The sequence below is a fragment of the Hyla sarda genome, chromosome 5 (assembly GCF_029499605.1).
Source record: "Hyla sarda isolate aHylSar1 chromosome 5, aHylSar1.hap1, whole genome shotgun sequence".
Lineage (NCBI taxonomy): Eukaryota > Metazoa > Chordata > Amphibia > Anura > Hylidae > Hyla > Hyla sarda.
This window is the reverse complement of record NC_079193.1, coordinates 153,909,673-153,931,505: the sequence shown is the minus strand read 5'-3', so window position 1 is coordinate 153,931,505 and position 21,833 is coordinate 153,909,673. Positions and strand designations below refer to the sequence as shown.

Below are 21,833 nucleotides of genomic sequence, written 5' to 3'. Positions count from 1 at the left end.
TCTTTAGTATGGTCTGATAGACTCCCCACAGCCTGCTGCACCACTCCTGATAATGGCACTCTGACTGTCACCAGATTTATAAGAACTGCTGGAATGACTGTGTCCTTCTATTCCAGCACACTGACAGCCTCTATAAGAAACATGCTAACTGAACATGTATTGTCTGTTCCCTACACATTGTCTACATTGTTGTCTCACTCTGCATTACAATGGCGCATGGCTCTCTATAAGTGAAACTCGGTGCCATGTTCTTTTCCTTTCCTTATTCAGCCTATTATAAGGGACAAAAATATTTAGAATCATGAATAAAAGGGAATAGTTTTTCACAAAAGAGCCATGAGTAACATTGTCTATAGGTTGTGAGGGCATCCTGTCTGTCTCCTAATGGAGGATGTTGATAGAAATTAGGATAGGGCCAAGTACATTTCACCATGCATGGTTTTGTACAATCAAAAGACAGACAACTGTAAAAAATATCTGGAGGTGTCTGGCAGGGGCTTTTCTTTTTCTACCCAGTAAAATATGTAAAAATGCACTGGTTAAGAAGGGGGGAATTATGGGAAATAGTACTTGGTCAACAACTATATTTTATGTTTAGCCACCTTTAGGCTCTGTTCACATGGTCATATCGTGTTTAGAAACTACAGTTGAGGAATAGATGAAAAAAAAAATATCTCTTTTTTGGAAGTCGAGTTTTTTTTCCCAATGTTTACAGTGCAAAGTAGAGTATATGTCCATTTATCCACTGACTTCTATTGTGTGTCTTAAGGTGCTGAAGCTGTATGCTATAACTAGCTTTGTTATTTAGTGCCTTTAAAATACTAAGATGTAAGCATGTCAAATGTATACCAAAGAGATACTCCAGCAAAATGTTTGCCCCACAGAGGAACATAACAGTATTTCTTGGTACAATTTTATTCGGTATATTAACAGATCAATAAAAAAGTATTTCCAAAAATAATGTTAATAGGACCTTCAAAATTATGAAAGAAGCAGGAAAGCATTACAGTGTAATGACCTAATGACCCCAATATGAAGCCTCATCGAAAATCCAAGAAACTGAAAAAAGGAGCAGCACTCTAGAATGTTCTAGAAAACATGGTCCAGCATAATGGAGAAATAACATTTAATAGAATAAGCAAAAAAGAATTTTTCGGAATGCTCATTCCCAGTGTAAAAGGGCCAGTGGACAGCCAATGAGTGGGCAAATGCTCGGTTATCGGCTGAATCTTTTGTGTTGCCAATAAAATCGCTGGATTGTTTGTGTGACCTGTTATAGTAATTGTTTATGGCCCCACATCCAATGTTTAGACAGGGCAATGTGCGGTTCATAACAGTGAATTTAATGGGCCGCACAAATGATTCAGTAATTGTTCATGTGGCCCGGTCACATGATTGATTCAGGCCTATAAAAGGCTCTGCAAACAAGCACTGATCTCGCTGATCGACACTTATATAGTTTGTCTGGTCAGGCTGTCTAAAAGAACCCTCCGATACAGGTCAAATCTGTGATGTATTACGTTCAAGATTTTATCCTTGTCAGTATATGACACTGCAGTTTCAAGAAGGTGACTCCAGTCCTAAATTTACTCACAGGAACATTAAAAGCAGCTTAAATTATCTCAACAAGATGGACAGAATAGTCTTTATCCTAAATTACCTCTAATTCAGATGTTTCGGAAGGTTAAATGTGCTAAGAACAGTAGAATTAGAAGTCTTACTGATACACTGAGTGAATCATTCATTCCCAAAAATGACAGGAAAATAAGGCTTTAACGAAAATACCCCAATCCTGGCACTGCGCTGTAATGAGCAGTAGTGAAGATTAAGTCACAGATACAGATTTCATTATACAGATCTACAGGGGTGTGGAAATAAAAAAAAACTACTTGTCCAAGGTACTAAAATGGAGCCCAATCGACTTGTCCCTCATGAAAATCCACTTGTCCTGGTACACAAAATTATTTAAACCAAAATAGTCTGTAAATATGGTCTTTATTAGTTTACTTATTTAGTCTTTGCACTTTAGTTTTTTCCTTCTCACCTTATAATAGCTATAACTCTTGTATTTTTCTATCTACAGGCCCATATGAAGGCTTGTTTTTGTGCTACCAATTGTACTTTGTAATAACACCTTTCATTTTTCCATATGCTCCAAAACAAAAACAAAAATATTTGTGAGGTGAAATTGAAAAAAAAAAAATGCAATCCACACCACTAGACCACCAGGGATGGTTATAAGATCAATTTAAACGCCGCTGTCAGCTTTGACAATCTAAAGGGTTAATAGCCGGCTGCGGCGATTGCCACATGCCGGCTACTAGCGGCGGTCCCTAGCTACAGGAATCAGCCAGGAGCCGCTCGTGTCAGGAGTCCATTCCATACATACACCCTGAGTGCTGGCATTTTAAATTCAGAGCGGGCAGTCGGTCCGGCCTGCTTGCTGAAGCAGGGCTAAATGCATAAAAAATTCCCCTGAAATGCCCCTGAAACTACATGTCTCCGGCATCGGGCGATATGATTTCCACATCTCTGGGACTAGCTGAACTAACTTTGTCATTTGCAGTAAATTTGTGCACAATAAAATCTAGTGACATATCATAAAGATATATTCAAAGGTAGCATTGGTGAAGGTCCATTGGTGAAGACCCTCACTGAGCCCTAGATATAGGAATTGCAAACCAGATACAGACTTGGACAAAACTGTTGGTACTCAAAGACCCACAATTCTCCTTGAAATAATGAATAACAAATGAAACAGACAGATAATACAAATGTTAACCAGCTTCCAAAAACATTAGAGGTGAACTCCAAGGTCAAGGTACATCAGTGTTGGATCGCACCACTTTGCTGCTTAACCCAAAGTGGATTAAATGGAAGACAACTGAGGATGACATCGCTGTTGAAAGCAAATCATAAAAAAGTGAGACTAGAATTTGGCAAAATTCATATTGACAAGCCACAACGATTCTGGGAGAATGTCCTTTGGATAGAGGAGACAAAACTGGACCTTTTTGGAAGGTCACATCAGCTCTATGTTCACGGACACAAAAATGAAGAATACAAATAAAAGAACACTGTACCGAAGCATGGAGGAGGTTCGGTTATCTTTTGGGGCTGCTTTACTGCATCTGGCACAGGGTATCTTGAATCTGTAGAGGGTAGACTGTAATCTCAAGACTATCAAGGCATTCTAAAGTAAAAATTTGGCCCAGGTTGGTCTCACTCACAGGTCATGTGTCCTCCAACAGGATAATGACCCAAAACATACAGCTACAAACACCCAGAAATGGCTAATAAAACAAAACACTGGACTATTCTGAAGCGGCCTTCTATGAGACCTGATCTGAATCCTATTGAACATCTGTGGAAGGAGCTGAATGAAACCTGCAGTCAGGGCTGGTGCAAGGATTTTTCCCACCCTAGGCGAAACCTCATTTTGCAATTTTGAACAATACCCCTTTACCATAACCGAATAACACCAACATACCAGTACTGACCAATACCCCCATACCATAACTGAATAACGCCACCATACCAGAACTCAATAACACCACCATACTGTGACTGAATAACGCCACCATACCAGAACTCAATAACACCCCCATACTGTGACTGAATAATGCCGCAATACCAGAACTGAACAATACCCCCATACAATAACTGAATAAGGCCACCATACCAGAACTGAACAATACAGCCATACTATAACTAAATAACGCCACCATACCAGAACTCAATAACACCACCATACTGTGACTGAATAATGCCGCAATACAGAACTGAACAATACCCCCATACTATAACTGAATAACGCCACCATACCAGAACTGAACAATGCCCCCATACCATAACTGAATAACGCCACCTCACCAGATCTAAACAATACCCCCATACATAACTGAATAACATTGCCATACCAGAACAGAACAATACCGCCATATTGTGACTGAATAACGCTACCATACCAGAACTGAACAATACCCCCATGCCATCACTGAATGACGCCACCATACCAGAACTGAACAATGCCCCTATATCATGACTGAATAACGCCACCATACCAGAGCTGAACAATACCCCCATACCAAAACTGAATAACCCCACCATACCAGAACTGAACAATACCCCCATACCATAACTGAATAACGCCACCTCACCAGATCTAAACAATACCCCCATACCATGACTGAATAACGCCACCATACCAGAACTGAACAATACCGCAATACTATAAATGAATAATGCCATCATATCAGAACTGAACAGTACCCCCATGCCATCACTGAATGACGCCACCATACCAGAACTGAACAATACCCCTATACCATAACTGAATGACGCCACCAGAACTGAACAATACCCCCATACCGTGACTGAATAACACCACCATACCAGAACTGAACAATACCGCCATACTATAAATGAATAATGCCATCATATCAGAACTGAACAATACCCCCATGCCATCACTGAATGACGCCACCATACCAGAACTGAACAATACCCCTATACCATAACTGAATGACGCCACCAGAACTGAACAATACCCCCATACCGTGACTGAATAACACCACCATACCAGAACTGAACAATACCGCCATACCGTGACTGAATAACGCCACCCTACCAGAACTGAACAATACGCCCATACCATAACTGAATGATGCCACCATACGAGAACTGAACAATGCCCCTATACCATAACTGAATAACGCCATCTCACCAGATCTGAACAATACCCCCATACCATGACTGAATAACGCCACCATACTAGAACTGAAAAATACCACCATACTATAAATGAATAATGCCATCATACCAGAACTGAACAATACCCCCATACCATAACTGAATGACGCCACCATACCAGAACTGAACAATACCCCTATACCATAACTGAATGATGCCACCAGAACTGAACAATACCCCCATACCGTGACTGAATAACACCACCATACCAGAACTGAACAATACCCCCATACCATAACTGAATGATGCCACCATACCAGAACTGAACAATGCCCCTATACCATGACTGAATAACGCCACCATACCAGAACTGAACAATACCCCAATACCGTGACTGAATAACACTGCCATACCAGAACTGAACAATACCACCATACCGTGACTGAATAATGCCACCATACCAGAACTGAACAATATCCCTACACCGTGACTGAATAATAACACCGCCATACCCGAACTGAACAATACCCCCATACCATAACTGAATAACACCACCATACTAAAACTCAACAACACTACCATACTGTGACTGAATAACACCACCATACCAGAACTCAATGACACCACCATACTGTGAATGAATAATGCCGCAATACAAGAACTGAACAATGCCCCCATACCATAACTGAATAACAGCACCATACCAGAACTGAATAATACCCCCATGCCATAACTGAACGATGCCATCATACCAGAACTGAACAATACCCCCATACCATGTCTGAATAACACCGCCATACCAGAACTGAACAATACCCCCATACCGTGACTGAATAACGCCACCATACCAGAACAGAACAATACCACCATACCATTACTGAATAATGCCACCATACCAGAACTCAACAACACCACCATACTGTGACTGAATAATGCCACAATACCAGAACTGAACAGTACCCCCATGCCATAACTGAATAACGCCACCATACCAGAATTGAACAATACCCCTATACCTTGACTGAATAACACCACCATACCAGAACTGAACAATACCGCCATACCTTGACTGAATAATGCTGCAATACCAGAACTGAACAATACCCCTATACCATAACTGAATAACACCACCATACCAGAACTGAACAACACCCCCATGCCATAACTGAATGACGCCACCATACCACAACTTAACAATACCCCTATACCATAACTGAATTACGCCACCAGAACTGAACAATACCTCCATACGTGACTAAATAACGCCACCATACCAGAGCTGAACAATACCCCCATACCGTGACTGAATAACACCACCATACCAGAACTGAACAATACCGCCATACCATGACTGAATAACGCCACAATACCAGAACTGAACAATACCCCTATACCATAACTGAATAACGCCACCATACCGGAAATGAACAATACCCCCATACCATGACTGAATAACACCGCCATACCAGAACTGAACAATACCGCCATACCGTGACCGAATAACGCCACCAGACCAGAACTGAACAATACCCCCATACCTTAACTGAATAACACCACCATACCAGAACTGAACAATACCCCCATACCATAACTGAATAACGCCACCATACCAGAACTCAACAACACCACCATACTGTGACTGAATAATGCCGCAATACCAGAACTGAACAATACCCCCATACCATAACTGACTAACGCCACCATACCAGAACTGAATAACACCCCCATGCCATAACTGAATAATGCCACCATACCAGAACTGAACAATACCCCCATACCGTGACTGAATAACGCCACCATACCAGAACTGAACAATACCCCCATACTGTGACTGAATAACACCGCCATACCAGAACTGAACAATATCCCCATACCATAACTGAATAACGACACCATACCAGAACTGAATAATACCCCCATGCCATAACTGAATAATGCCACCATACCAGAACTGAACAATACCCCCATACCGTGACTGAATAACGCCACCATACCAGAACTGAACAATACCCCCATTCAATAACTGAAAGACGCCACCATACCAGAACTGAACAATACCCCCATACCATAACTGAATAACGACACCATTCCAGAACTGAATAATACCCCCATGCCATAACTGAATAATGCCACCATACCAGAACTGAACAATACCCCCATACTGTGACTGAATAACACCACCATACCAGAACTGAACAATACCCCCATACCATAACTGAATAACATCGCCATACCAGAACTGAACAATACCGCCATACCGTGACAGAATAACGCCACCATACCAGAACTGAACAATACCCTTATATCATAACTGAATAACACCACCATACCAGAACTGAACAATACCCTCATACTGTGACTGAATAACGCCACCATACCAGAACTGAACAATACCCCTATACCATAACTGAATAACACCACCATACCATAACTGAATAATGCCACCATACCAGAACTCAACAACATCACCATACTGTGACTGAATAATGTCACCATACCAAAACTCAACAACACCACCATACTGTGACTGAATAATGCCGCAATACCAGAACTGAACAATACCCCCATACCATAACTGAATAACGCCACCATACCATAACTGAATAATACCCCCATGCCATAACTGAATAATGCCACCATACCAGAACTGAACAATACCCCCATACTGCGACTGAATAACGCCCCCATACCAGAACTGAACAATACCCCCATACTGTGACTGAATAACACTGCTATACCAGAACTTAACAATACCCCCATACCTTGACTGAATAACGCCACCATACCAGAACTGAACAATACCCCCATGCAACAACTGAATGACGCCACCATAACATAACTTAACAATACCCCTATACCATAACTGAATGACGCTACCAGAACTGAACAATACCGCCATGCCGTGACTGAATAACGCCACCATACCAGAACTGAACAATACCCCCATACCAAAACTGAATAACGCCACCATACCAGAACTGAACAATACCCCATACCATAACTGAATAACATCGCCATACCAGAACTGAACAATACCGCCATACCGTGACTGAATAACGCCACCATACCAGAACTGAACAATACCCCTATACCATAACTGAATAACGCCACCATACCAGAACTGAACAATACCCCATACCATAACTGAATAACATCGCCATACCAGAACTGAATAATACCCCCATACTGTGACTGAATAATGCCACCATACCAGAACTGAACAATACAAACGAATGTCCAGCACTTGGTATGCGAATAAAATAATCTTCGTTTATTGAAGTTGCACAGGACAAACAGGTACAAGTGGTCTTTCTGACGCGTTTCGCGCTTAGATGCGCTTAGTCATAGAATTCTATGACTAAGCGCATCTAAGCGCGAAACGCGTCAGAAAGACCACTTGTACCTGTTTGTCCTGTGCAACTTCAATAAACGAAGATTATTTTATTCGCATACCAAGTGCTGGACATTCGTTTGTGTTGGATTTACTGTGGAAGCCGGGGCGGTGCCGGCGGGTCCGAGACACAGGTGTGCGCATTGCAGGAGTGAGGTGTATCTTGCTTGGATACTTTACAGAACTGAACAATACCCCCATACCATAACTGAATAACATCGCCATACCAGAACAGAAAAATACCGCCATATTGTGACTGAATAACGCTACGATACCAGAACTGAACAATACCCCTATACCATAACTGAATAACACCACCATACCAGAACTGAACAATACCCTCATACCGTGACTGAATAACGCCACCATACCAGAACTGAACAATACCCCCATACCATAACTGAATAACACCACCATACCAAAACTGAACAATACCCCCATACCATAACTGAATAACACCACCATACCAGAACTCAACAACACCACCATACTGTGACTGAATAACGCCACCATACCAGAACTCAACAACACCACCATACTGTGACTGAATAATGCCGCAATACCAGAACTGAACAATACGCCCATACCATAACTGAATAACGCCACCATACCAGAACTGAATAATACCCCCATGCCATAACTGAATAATGCCACCATACCATAACTGAACAATACCCCATACTGTGACTGAACAACGCCACCATACCAGAACTGAACAATACCCCCATACTGTGACTGAATAACACCACCATACCACAACTTAACAATACCCCCATACCTTGACTGAATAACGCCACCATACCAGAACTGAACAATACCCCCATGCCATAACTGAATGACGCCACCATACCAGAACTTAACAATACCCCTATACCATAACTGAATGACGCTACCAGAACTGAACAATACCCCCATACCGTGACTGAATAACACCACCATACCAGAACTGAACAATACCCCCATACCATAACTGAATAACATCGCCATACCAGAACTGAACAATACCGCCATACCGTGACTGAATAATGCCACCAAACCAGAACTGAACAATACCCCCATACCATAACTGAATAACACCACCATACCAGAACTGAACAATACCGCCATACCATAACTGAATAACGCCACCATACCAGAACTCAACAACACCACCATACTGTGACTGAATAACGCCACCATACCAGAACTCAATAACACCACCATACTGTGACCGAATAATGCCGCAATACCAGAACTGAACAATACCTCCATACCAAAGCTGAATAACGCCACCATACCAGAAGTGAATAATACCCCCATACCATAACTGAATAACATCGCCATACCAGAAATGAACAATACCGCCATACCGTGACTGAATAACGTCACCATACCAGAACTGAACAATACCCCTATACCATAACTGAATAACACCACCATACCAGAACTGAACAATAACACCGCCATACCACAACTGAACAATACCCCCATACCGTGACTGAATAACGCCACCATACCAGAACTGAAAAATACCGCCATACTGTGATTGAATAACGTCACCATACCAGAACTGAACAATACACCCATACAGTGACTGAATAACACCGCCATACCAGAACTGAACAATACCCCCATGCCATAACTGAATAACGCCACTATACCAATTCTCCCATACTGTGACTGAATAACTCCATCATACCAGAACTGAACAATGCCGTCATACTGTGACTAAATAACGATAAAACTACAAAACTACAACTCCCAGCATGCCCAATTGCAGTTTTGCAACAGCTGGAGGCGCCCTGGCAAACACTGGTGCGTGTATAAATAAATATATGTATATGTACACATCCACACTTAAGTACACCCCCTTCCTCCCCCCATGCAGGGCCAAAATGATTAGGGAAACTTACAGGGACCCGTCTTCAACGCTAGTGCCTCACACCCCCACTAGACCCCACGGGAGTTCAGATGTGCAGAACAGTAGAGTTCACGTAAGCGGCATCTTTGTCAGCAGCTGGAAGAGGGGGGTTGGTTAGGGGGGCTGTCTGTATACCAGGAGCACTGCACCATGTTCAACAGTAGGGAGGTTGGGGAGGGGAGGAGTGGGGGGTTTGGTTGGAGCGGCTGCCAGCTCTGTAGTGCTCCTTTATACCAGGAGAGCTGCACCACGTGTTTAAGAGTAGCAGTAGAGGGGGGGGGGGGGGTATCATTGTTAAGCAGGACCTGAGTAAGGAGCGCTGCGCTCCTTTACTAGCCCAGGCAGTGAAGTGGGGGTCTTACCACGCCTAACAGGCACACAGTAACTTTCTTGTATGGAAGGAGCAGCCCCCTAATCAAGGGGGTCCCATAGGCCATATAGGCCTATCTCGCCTATAGGTGGCGCCGGCCCTGCCTGCCGCCTGAAGAAGATACCATTCACACCTGAGACAGGTGCAGCAGTATCTTATGAAGAGTGGGTCAAGATACCTGTAGACACATGCAGAAATCTCAGTGAGAGTTACAGTAATCGCTGCCAGTATTCCATGTGCGGGCCCGAGTTTGGGGGGAGGTCCAATCACTGCCGGCAATTTTTTTTAAGGCCTGAAGAGGCCAGGGGCTGCTGGGAGCAGACGTTCCACCGCACAGGCATGAATGTCTGCTCCAAGCCCCTACTGACATGTCCCGACTCCCTGTCTCCGACCCCACTACAGTCCGGATCCCCGGCAGCATCCTGATCTTCATGGCAATGATTTCCTGGGGATGAGATGAGTAGGGGGGGGGGGAGTTGGGTCAGGGAATGTATTATATATGCGTGTGTATGATTGTGTATGATGTGTTTATGTATGATAGATGTGTGCATGATATATGTGTGTATGTATTATGTGTGTATGTATGTATGGTGTGTATATGTATGATAGATGTGTGTGTATGTATTATGTGTGTAAGATAGATGTGTGTATATATGGTGTGTGTATGTATGATAGATGTATTTATTATAGATGTGTGTGTATGAATGATGTGTGTATATGATAGATGTTATGATAGATGTGTGTGTATGAATGATGTATGTATTATTTTACACAGGATAAATACAGACATTTAATTTTTTTTAAATAAAATGTACAGAGTGGAGGCTCACACATCTCTAGCCTGCTACACTCACCCCTGCGGGGATATTGAAGACCTTCAGTTGTCATCTATGAGTGTAGCAGCCTAGAGATGTGTGATCCTACATTCTATTTTAAATGTTTAAATGAGATGGTACTTTTTCTAGAGGTCCTAGCTCTGCTGTCAGGGGAAGGGCCACATGGAGATTTACCATGCGGAAAGTCCCCCATGTGAATATAGCCTGATATAGAGACTGGACTGGACTCTGGATCCACCACTGCACTGACTGCCTTAAAAGGTTGTGCAACATCATTTGAACTTTCTGTAAAAAATCAGACATTTCTTTCGAATTTTGGTTCATTGGTTTATTTTCAGAAATTTTTTATTTATCATGACTTTTCTTAGTTTCAAGTTATTTAAGGGAGCATTGTTTTTTTTTGTTTGTTTTAAACAGAAAGGTACCAACAATTATGTCCACATCTGTAAAACAATGTGACCAACTCAACTCATTTACATGTTTTAACAGGATGTCAAGCATTGTTAGGATATTGCTTAAATTGCACATCTGTATAGTATTTTTTCACTGATGAGGTTTGGGAGGTTTCAGTTTCATGGATTTCTGGTGATCATCTGCTTTTTGTAGGGAAGAGGCAGCTAAGCATTCATTTCCTGCATAGCATTATATGGCAGTCAGTGAAATCACAGGATGGCCATGTAATGGGCTGGAGCAAGAGCTCTGTACTCTAGCTAATAAATGGATTCTGTGCTCCAGTCTATCTCAGACCCCTATAAGCGGAAGTATGGCCTAGCAAAAGAACATCTGAAATGCAACCATCCTCAGCACTGAAAATAACAAGCAGCAGGTAAGTGAAGACAGCAAGCAGTAAGGCTCTGTTAACAAAGGAAGCCATGATGCTGTTGTACAATGTAGCCCAAAGCTGCACAATGGACCCCACTAACTAATGCATAATGCAGCCCACTGAGGTTCAGTCATGTCATGCTGTGCAATTCCCAAATCTAACTGGAATGTCAAAATTTTGAGTTTTACAACTGGACATTTACTTAAAATATAAGCTTTTGAAAATGACATAAATAAAGCAGTTTAATAGTTTAGAAAGCAAGATATTGTTAGAAAGCTTTTTGTGATAGAACAGGTAACATTACAAGTAAAGGGTCTTTTTATAGGCCAAACAGGCCCATTATGGCCCAAAGTAAAAGACCCAGCGATCAGCCAACAAACAAGCAATTACTAATCAGCTGATTGCTGGGATCAGTGGTGTACTTATGGGGGTACAGTCCAGAACAACTTCCAAAAACATTACAGGTGAACTCCAAGGTCAAGGTACATCAGTGGTGTGATTCGACACTGATGTACCTTGACCTTGGAGTTCACCTCTAATATTTGTATCAAACGTCTGTTTGATTTGTTATTCATTATTTCAAGGAGAATTGTGGGTTTTTTAGTACCAACAGTTTTGTCCAAGTCTGTATCTGGTTTGCAATTCCTATATCTAGGGCTTAGTGAGGGTCTTCACCAATGGACCTTCACCAATGCTACCTTTGAGTATATCTTTATGATATGTCACGAGATTTTATTGTGCACGAATTTACTTCAAATGACAAAGTTAGTTCAGGTCCATGGTTGTGGAAATCATATCGCGCGATGCCGGAGACATGTAGTTTCAGGCGCATTTCAGGGGAATTTTTTATGCATTTAGCCCTGCTTCAGCAAGCAGGCCGGACCGACTGCCCGCTCTGAATTTAAAATGCCAGCACTCAGGGTGTATGTATGGAATGGACTCCTGACATGAGCGGCTCCTGGCTGATTCCTGTAGCTGGGGACCGCCGCTAATAGCCGGCATGTGGCAATCGCCGCAGCCGGCTATTAACGCTTTAGATTGTCAAAGCTGACAGCAGCGTCTAAATTGATCTTCTAACCATCCCTGGTGGTCTAGTGGTGTAGATCCCCAGGTCAGCGAGCTTCAGCTGATTGTGTAGTACTCAACCGGAAGACAGCTTCAGGCTGCAGGCCTACAGTGTCACATGTCATCATTGCTTGCACCAGAGCAGACGTCGAAGGAGGCTGTCCAGGTTAGTACGTGTATTTTTTGTTTTTATTATATTTGCTTAATGGGGGGTGGATTACTGGCTACTGGGGAGGAGACTATTTACCACTGTTGGGGGGGATTCCTGGCTACTGGGGGGGGGTTACTGGCTGCCGAGTGGGGATTACTGTCTACTGTGGGGGCTATCTTGCTAACTGGGGGGATTGCCTGCTTACTGGGAAGGCTTACTTGCCTACAAAGGAGGCTTCCTGTCAATGGGGGGGGGATAGCCAACTGTTGTGGGTGACAAACTTAATGATGGACCTACTTACATACCCACTTTCACCAAGGGCACCAAGGTGGGCATTATTAGTTTGGGGACTATAGACGGGGACATTTATAAATGAGTGACAAGTGACATGCTGTTTGTATACAATATGTAGAGACTGTATCCAATTCCACATGCTATTGGGGAAGATTTATCAAAACCTGTGCAGAGGAAAAGTTGCCCAGTTGCCCATAGCAACCAATCAGATCGCTTCTTTCATTTTTAACAAGGCCTCTGCAAAGTGAAAGAAGCGATCTGATTGGTTGCCATGGGCAACTGGGCAACTTTTCCTCTGCACAGGATTTGATAAATCTCCCCCATTGTGAACAGAATAAGTTGCATATAAGGTTACTTTTAACAGCTACTTTCTGATACTTTTGTGTACTGCTAAAAGTCACAAAATGTACATTATGCATATGGCACACAAAAAAAAAACACTTTTTGGCAATATACCGTAAAAAACTGCTACATATTTGCCATTTTTATTGGCTCAACACTGACTGTTCTACATGTAATTACTTTTTATACATAAATCTTACACTCTTTATGCAAATATAAGTTATATTAAACCCCATAAATCTTGTTATTTATGCTACTACAAGTTTAAACCACATCCAACAAATACATCAAATGGTGGTAATAAATGTTTTATCGGTTTTGATCATAAACGTAATGCACATTTTTTTTTCTACACAAAATCCTTGCACTGATATTGTAATTGATCTGAAAGAACAGCTTGAACCCCATGTACTGGTGGATAATATAATGTATAAGTCTGATTGAATCACAGTCCTCATGCTGCCAGGACTATTTGAGAGTTGTCCGATCATAAAGCCAGTAAACGATACTGTCAGGTACATAGGGGGGATTTATAAACACCATTAATTCATACTCCATTCTTAAGTCATAGAAAAATAAATAGGTTTATGGCCTATGCTTAGCCCTCTCCAGAGTATACTTCTAGGCAATACCAATAATCCCAAAAAGAAGTGCCTAAAACTTACTGTTTATTTAGATCAATTAAAATCCACCAATATCAAAAAACGTGTTTCCAAAATACAAGTGCTCCAAAATAATGCTGAAGTGATATCACCACCACAGCTCCTAAAAGGTAATATTGCAGTACATTTCTTATTGCACTTATAGGGGGAGATTTATCCAAATCTGTCCAGAGGAAAAATTGCTGAGTTGCCCATAGCAACCAATCAGATCGCTTCTTTCATTTTGCAGAGGCCTTGTTAAAAGCGAAAGAAGCGATCTGATTGGTTGCTATGGGAAACTCAGCAACTTTTCCTCTGGACAGTTTTGATAAATTTCTCCCATAGTGTATATTGCACAAAAGTCCCTATTGAACCAAAAAGACACACTACATAAGTAACAATGGCTTGTTATTAGGAGCAGATCCTACAACCAGTCTCCTATTACTCACAAACCCCCCTCAGTAGGTATATGGAGTGGCGCTCAGTGGAGCTGATAAGACCGGACTGAGAACAGCGCATGCTTTTAAGCGCAGCAACGGGCGGCGTCTCACATCATCACAGGTCGCCTGGATATTTCGATGCTCACGGGATGACGTCATCCCGATCTGTCACCTGGCAACCTACCAAGCTTGCGCTATAGCCTAACATGCCCCCATCCACCCAGGACACTGTTTACAATTTGCCATCAGGGCGGCCAATTGTAGCGCTGTGTACCAACTTCATTAATGGTTATTTAGGCTGGCAAATAGTAAGTACAACGAATATAAAAACCCCAGCATGGAGCAATAAAGGTATGCAGAATTAGGCAATATAAATGAAAAGGTATGAAGATCTAGGCACTATAATATATATGGGATGCACATATTACGTATAGTTATAGGTGGAAATAAGCATAAATGAATATAAATAAATAAAAAGACGTGTATTAGGTAGGGATGATAGAGTAGGATCTTACTAACCTATTTAAGTCAACCTGCACCAGAGTAGGATGCACTAAGTCTTATGAGGCGCATGCCTCTTGATACATTTGGTGCATCTTTGGCTGTTTCTGTGCCTTCGAACTGAAATTGATATTATGAGCTCGTATAGATTACAGCTATAATTTACACCAATTTCTGGCATAAATTATAGTCAATATGTCCCTCCCTGCCTAGCACCACCAAAATATGTGCAAAAATGTGTGAAAATGGTGCTTAAGAACATCCCACAACTTCATGTAGACAAGCACACTCACTGATCTATGGGTGGGAGAGCTGTCAAACTGGTTAGTATGTGTTTATTGAAGACATTGCTATTTATTACGGTGACAAAACACAGATACATCTCTTACATCTCTGCATAGTCCTGTGAACAGGCAGAAAAAGCAAATGTTGATAAGGTAATGAAAACAGTTGTTATGTATACCGGCACTGATCTGTCAAGTTTTATGACAACTACATTTATGCAACAACTGATATCTCCCTTTGGTTGGCACAGTCTTTTATGTCAAGTATTTATGTCAACCATTTGTAAAATATGGTCTATATCTGTCACTAGGGAAAAGTAAAATCAGTAGGCTATGGCCATTTTTAGTGGAGAGTCAGCACAGGCATTGAGCATAAAGGGGTACTCCAGGGAAGTAAATATAAAAAGCTCCAAAGCCACCACACTACCTGGATATGTTCCTTTTAAACCATCATGTCTGATATGCATGGCTCCTGTGGCCCCAGTTGTCTTCTCTGACTGCTTGATAATCTTTACCATGCTTCCCTCCTTTTGCCAACATCTCCCAGCAATCATTGCAGCTCTGCTTTACCAAGCAGCTTACTCTCTGAGAGTAGCCACCACCCTTCTGAGAAGCAGAGAGAAGTTCAGTGTCTGATTGGCTGAGGCTGCACGCACCTTCCAGCACTCAGCACTAAAGAGAACATGACTCATCAGGGCAGGGCAGAAACCATGTGGTCTGTGTCTCTCAGGAGGATGGAGGCTGCTTTCAGAGAGGGACTTGGACAGAGACAGAGTGGATGGTTGGATGATATAATTCCCTGACTACATACATGTAAGGGACAACCATAGAAGGGAAACTGCTCTATAAAGCTAATGAATAATATTTAGACAATTAAATAGGTTGATGAGAGGGAAAGGATGGGCTATAGGTTTAGTTCACCAGAGTACCCCTTTAATATGGAGTTTAGAGGTTCATTGTACCCCATCCTATGGCTCTCCAGCTGATGCAAAACTATGACTACTTTCTTGATCTTACAGCCAAAAGCTGTCGGGGCATGATGTGAGTTGTACTTTTGCAATAGCTGAATAGTCACAGAATTTAGTGCAATGTTAAAATTCTGTAAATCCTGCTTGGAGCAAGCTGATAATAAGATCACATGGTTCTCTTAAAGCCTATTTTCCAAGTCACAGTTTATTTAAACCACCCATGGACAATTGGTTGGAATATTTGTTATGAACTTTGGATGGACAAATCTATCATTCAGTTATTGTACATAGGACCGTAATACACTGTAATTCCAGAGCAAGCTTACTAGTATTACCATAAGTGATATTGATGATTTATATATACAAACAATCAATGTTATCTAGAAGTAGTATTACCATTGTCCCTGCCTGTCTATGGGCACACACTGTGCTCTATGGATTCTTGTGGGTAAACAATCACCTGCTGTTCATATAGCGGAGGTCTCTGAAATACAAGCTGCACACACTATTATCTTCTAGAAACACACCAGCTGATGTCATAGTACTGAATGAATGCAGATCAGAAGACAATCCCGTTCACCATTTCGGGATGTTAGGATGCATCACTTTGGTCTATTCTTTTTTTTATTACAGAAATGCAAAAACAAAATGATATATTCCTCCTCCGCTTATAACAATGCATGTGTTGGGAAGACAGCTACAATTTCACACTAGAGGAAGATACGACTATGTGTGACATATTGTGATTCATTGACTGCTTCCTGTTGTAAATCTACAATAATAGAACAATGGCCTTATTAAATAGGAAAGCTAAAGTTTGACAGGAGGTCTCTGCAGTAACAACTGTAATCTTGGGCCATTTTCACAGATTAAAGCCACCACCTGCTAAGGAAATCTTGAATAAGAAGGACAAAACCCCCATCTACTAATTCGTGCTCCATTAGCCTGTGGTCTGTGACCCATGTAGTGTCAGGTGGTAATGAATAGACACAGATGTTATCCTAGTGAGCTCACATTATTAAGTATAAATTAATGTATTTAAAGATTATTATCTTCTAACCACAACCAGCCGTCAACACCACATCATGATAAAGGAGCGCTTGACTGGATACATAATACAGTATCTGACCAGCTTAGATAACTTTATTATAAAAACATGAATATTACTTTGAGAAAGTTAGTCATCGCTACTATTGCAGGTAGCCATTTAGGGGTTATTTTTGCTGCATATCTTTTTTATGTTAAGTAAATGCAAAGGGGATGACTGGACAGTGTCGGTGACTGTGCAGGATAGGGGGCAAGACAGAGTTTGTTTACTTCAATTGGCACTGTCAGATACAAAAACTTTTGGTATGTTGTAAAGCATGTATAACCAATAGGTTTTCATTAGAAATTAGAAATTTTTCAGTATTTCATACTGAAAAAGCCAGTCAAACAACTGCCTCCCCTGTCTGCTTGGATACATACTAGTCCTGCTGTGTCCATGAGTCATCACCTATGTCATGGACACACTTCCTTGATTGACAGCTGTGAGCGCAGAAAAATCCTCCCACTGTCATCTTGTGTCCCGCTACTGTCAGTGAGGACAAGCTGGGAGTTGTAGTTTTCCTAATGCTAGGGGAGATGTGAGCAGACAGCATACTGAGGGAGGGGGCGGAGACCTTCACAGTGAGGCCACGCCCCCTCCCTTTGAGAGGAATTCAGACTAGTGAGTTAAATGAAAAGTGTAATAAAAAAAAAAATAAAGGTGCTAGACACATAAAAAATTGAAGTACATGGTCAGGATTAGGTACTGAGTGATATATTTAAATAAAAAAATGTTGTCGGATCTGACGGGTACACTTTAAGCTGGTCCATATAGGACAGTGTTTTTCTTAAGAAGCAGGGTGCCTTCAGCTGTTGCAAAACTACAACTCACAGCATGCTCGGACAGCCGAAGGCTGTCCGGGCGTGCTAGGAGTTGTAGTTTTGCAACAGCTGGAGGCACTCTGCTTGGGAAATGCTGATATATGAAGCTCTGTGATTGAACCTACATTTCTATAGTTCAATTACAGATGCTATACATACATATATGCTATTCACTTATGTACATATACACCTATCCTTGAATGCACAACCTACACATAACCTAATCTGTAGACGCCTTTTGTATTTAAACACATTGGAAATTCTATGCACTTTCTAAGTTTGTGTCAAATGATCCATGAAATCCATCTAATGTCCTGTAACAGTTGCATACAAGGATACAAAATCAATGTATATGTAACTAACATACATATTAGCTGCTCTATACACTACTTTAGGTGCAGGTGATGTATATATATAGGTGACAATGGACACAACATACACACAGGCTTGCCTGTGGTAGCAGTGTATACACTATCCGGTCCAATTCTTTATAGTACGCAGTTTGGGCTTCCCCCCCCCCCCTTATTTCTTATATTCAGTGTTTACCAATCAGTGCGGCCCCCAGCTGTTGCAAAACTACTGTCCGGGCATGCTGGGAGTTATAGTTTTGCAACAGCTGGGAGAACATTGGTTGGAAAACACTATATAGTAAGGCTTCTTTTCAAGCCTTGTGGACTTTCTTTTGCATTATCTCTTATATCAGTGCCTACCAACCTGTGTGTCCCCCCCCCCCCCCCCCCCAGCTGTTGCAAAACTACAACTCCCAGCATGTCGGGACAGCCAAATGCTGTCCGGGCATGCTGGGAATTGTAGTTTTGCAACAGCTGGGGGCACACTTTGACCTTGCAAGGCACTGTATGTATTGATCACACTGGATTTGATAATGATTCCATACATATACATATATAGTTCCAGGCAATGATGTCGGTGGGGACAAGCTGTAGATCACTGCAGATTTCTGTCTCCTTCTCTACATGATGCCTGTGCAGTAGAAGCAGTCTGCTGTATATGATCAGATCCATAGCACACACCAGCAGACCCCCATTGTATCTATACCCCATGTCATTGGATGCATTGTCAGCAGCAGAGATAGAATAGACAGGGAGCTGTCCAGTGCTGATCGTCACTCAGCAGCCAACCTTCCTAGCTGCGGATGCGTTCACCTCTCTGTATACCCTGCAATGGCACATTCATGGCATACAAGGCAGCACTAGAGCCCAGACTGCTGCATATGGCACCACCACCTCCAGTAGGCAGCTATACATCTACTATGACACGCAGCTGTCACCCACCAAGCCTGCAGTCAGCTTCCCTTTGTTTAGAGGCACCATATGAGCCTCCCATATGGAACACTTGCCAATGTATAGTGAGGCCATTCCGCCTATAGCATTGCAGCTTGTGCTAATGGATACAGCAACCTTCCTGAGGAGGGAGGGGGAGGGGGGCAGCCGCTACAACCCAGGGCTACTCGCAGACTTCCAATGCTCCATGCAGTGGGATAGAGCCGCATTGTGCGTTACATGCCTGGCAGGGGAATGTATGGCAAACCTCGGGGGCACGCACGGGTAGCCCACGGTCTTCCTGACAGGACTGAAGGCGGGAACAGAGTAGACCTGCTCCCGGGACAACAGGGGGTTAAAAAGACGAGGCCTAGCAAGGAGAGGGTACTGTACCTGAATGATAAGTGTCCGGCCAGAATAAATCATAATCCACTGTGCCAGGCTCAGGGCTTACATCCACCACGTGTCCGGCATGACTGGGCAGCAGGAGGAGGGCGCCAGGCTTCTTCTATAGGTGAGAAATTGGATGTGTGCAGCAATCCTGTCATATATGATGCACCATATTCCAACACAGACAGCAGATGTGCTATAATGCCGCACACTGCCCCCTCCCTGCACCCTCCACTCTCTAGGTACCAGGGAACTGCAACCAACCACAAGACACTGGCAGCTCCTCCCCGGCCCTCCTCCCTCTCCTCCCTCACATCCTGCCCTATGTGCCCGGCTCCTTACTCCAGCTTTACCTGCCCAGACGAGCCCTCACCTCATCAGGTTTAAATGATTTTTATTGAGGATTTTTAAGAAATTACATATATATATATATATATATATATATATATATATATATACCTCATTTAATATATATATATATATATACACACACACACACAGTTTTAGAGGGTGAGGTCTGTATCAGCCCCTCACCTCATTATATAAATATATATATATATATATATATATATATATATATATATATATATACACACACACACACACACACACAGTTTTAGAGGGTGAGGTCTGTATCAGCCCCTTACCTCATTATATATATACATACAGTGGGGATCAAAAGTTTGGGCACCCCAGGTAAAAATTTGTATTTATGTGCATAGAGAAGCCAAGGAAAGATAGAAAAATCTCCAAAAAGCATCAAGTTACAGATTAGACATTCTTATAATATGTCAACAAAAGTTAGACTTTATTTTCATCATTTACACTTTCAAAATAACAGAAAACAAAGAAATGGCATCTGCAAAAGTTTGGGCACCCTGCAGAATTTATAGCATGCACTGCCCCCTTTGCAAAGCTGAGACCTGCCAGTATCATGGATTGTTCTCAATCATCATCTGGGAAGATCAGGTGATGTCAATCTCAAAGGTTTTAAATGCTCAGACTCATCTGACCTTGCCCCAACAATCAGCACCATGGGTTCTTCTAAGGCTGGGTTCACACTACGTTTTTCAACTACGGTTCCCACATACGTTTTCTATCAAAAAACGTATGGGGAAAAAACGGATGGAACAGTATGGGAAAAAGTAAACCGTATACTGTTTTTAAAAGTGCATACTGTTCCGTCCGTTTTTATAAAAAACAAAAAACACAAAAAAAAAACATACGTTTTTGAAAATTCTGTCCATTTTTAATGGGAGGGGTCTTTGGTGGGGACTTTAGGATGCAAATGAGCATGTGCAAAGAAAAACCGCATACGGTTTTGCCGTATGGAACCGTATACATGTGCGTTTCCCATTGACGTCCATGTTAAAAAAAAAGTATGCGGTTGCAATACGGTTTTAAAACGGAGTTAAAACCATGGTTGAACACGGTTTGGAGCACTGTTAAAAACCGTATTGCAAGCAAACCGTACGCAACCGTATGCATCAGGGTGCATACGGTTTGCAATGCTTTGCCTATGTATACGGTTTTCAATACCGTTCCATACGTTTTCAC

General features: G+C 42.1%; 1 protein-coding gene across 3 annotated transcripts in view; it reads right to left on the bottom strand.

Annotated features, from left to right (window-relative positions):
* The window catches only part of HECW1 (HECT, C2 and WW domain containing E3 ubiquitin protein ligase 1), a 341,519-nt gene extending 321,009 nt beyond the window's left edge, over window positions 1-20,510 (bottom strand). For 2 of the 3 annotated variants that reach the window (XM_056520524.1, XM_056520526.1), the window contains exon 1: window positions 20,280-20,509. Coding sequence is in view for 2 of the 3 variants with exons in the window: in XM_056520526.1 (XP_056376501.1) it covers window positions 20,280-20,312 (33 nt within the window). In the remaining variant the exon portion in view is untranslated. Of the gene's footprint in view, window positions 1-20,279 lie in introns of all 3 variants that reach the window. The other variant, XM_056520523.1, reaches the window with a different exon arrangement.
* Window positions 20,511-21,833: the final 1,323 nt, after the last annotated feature.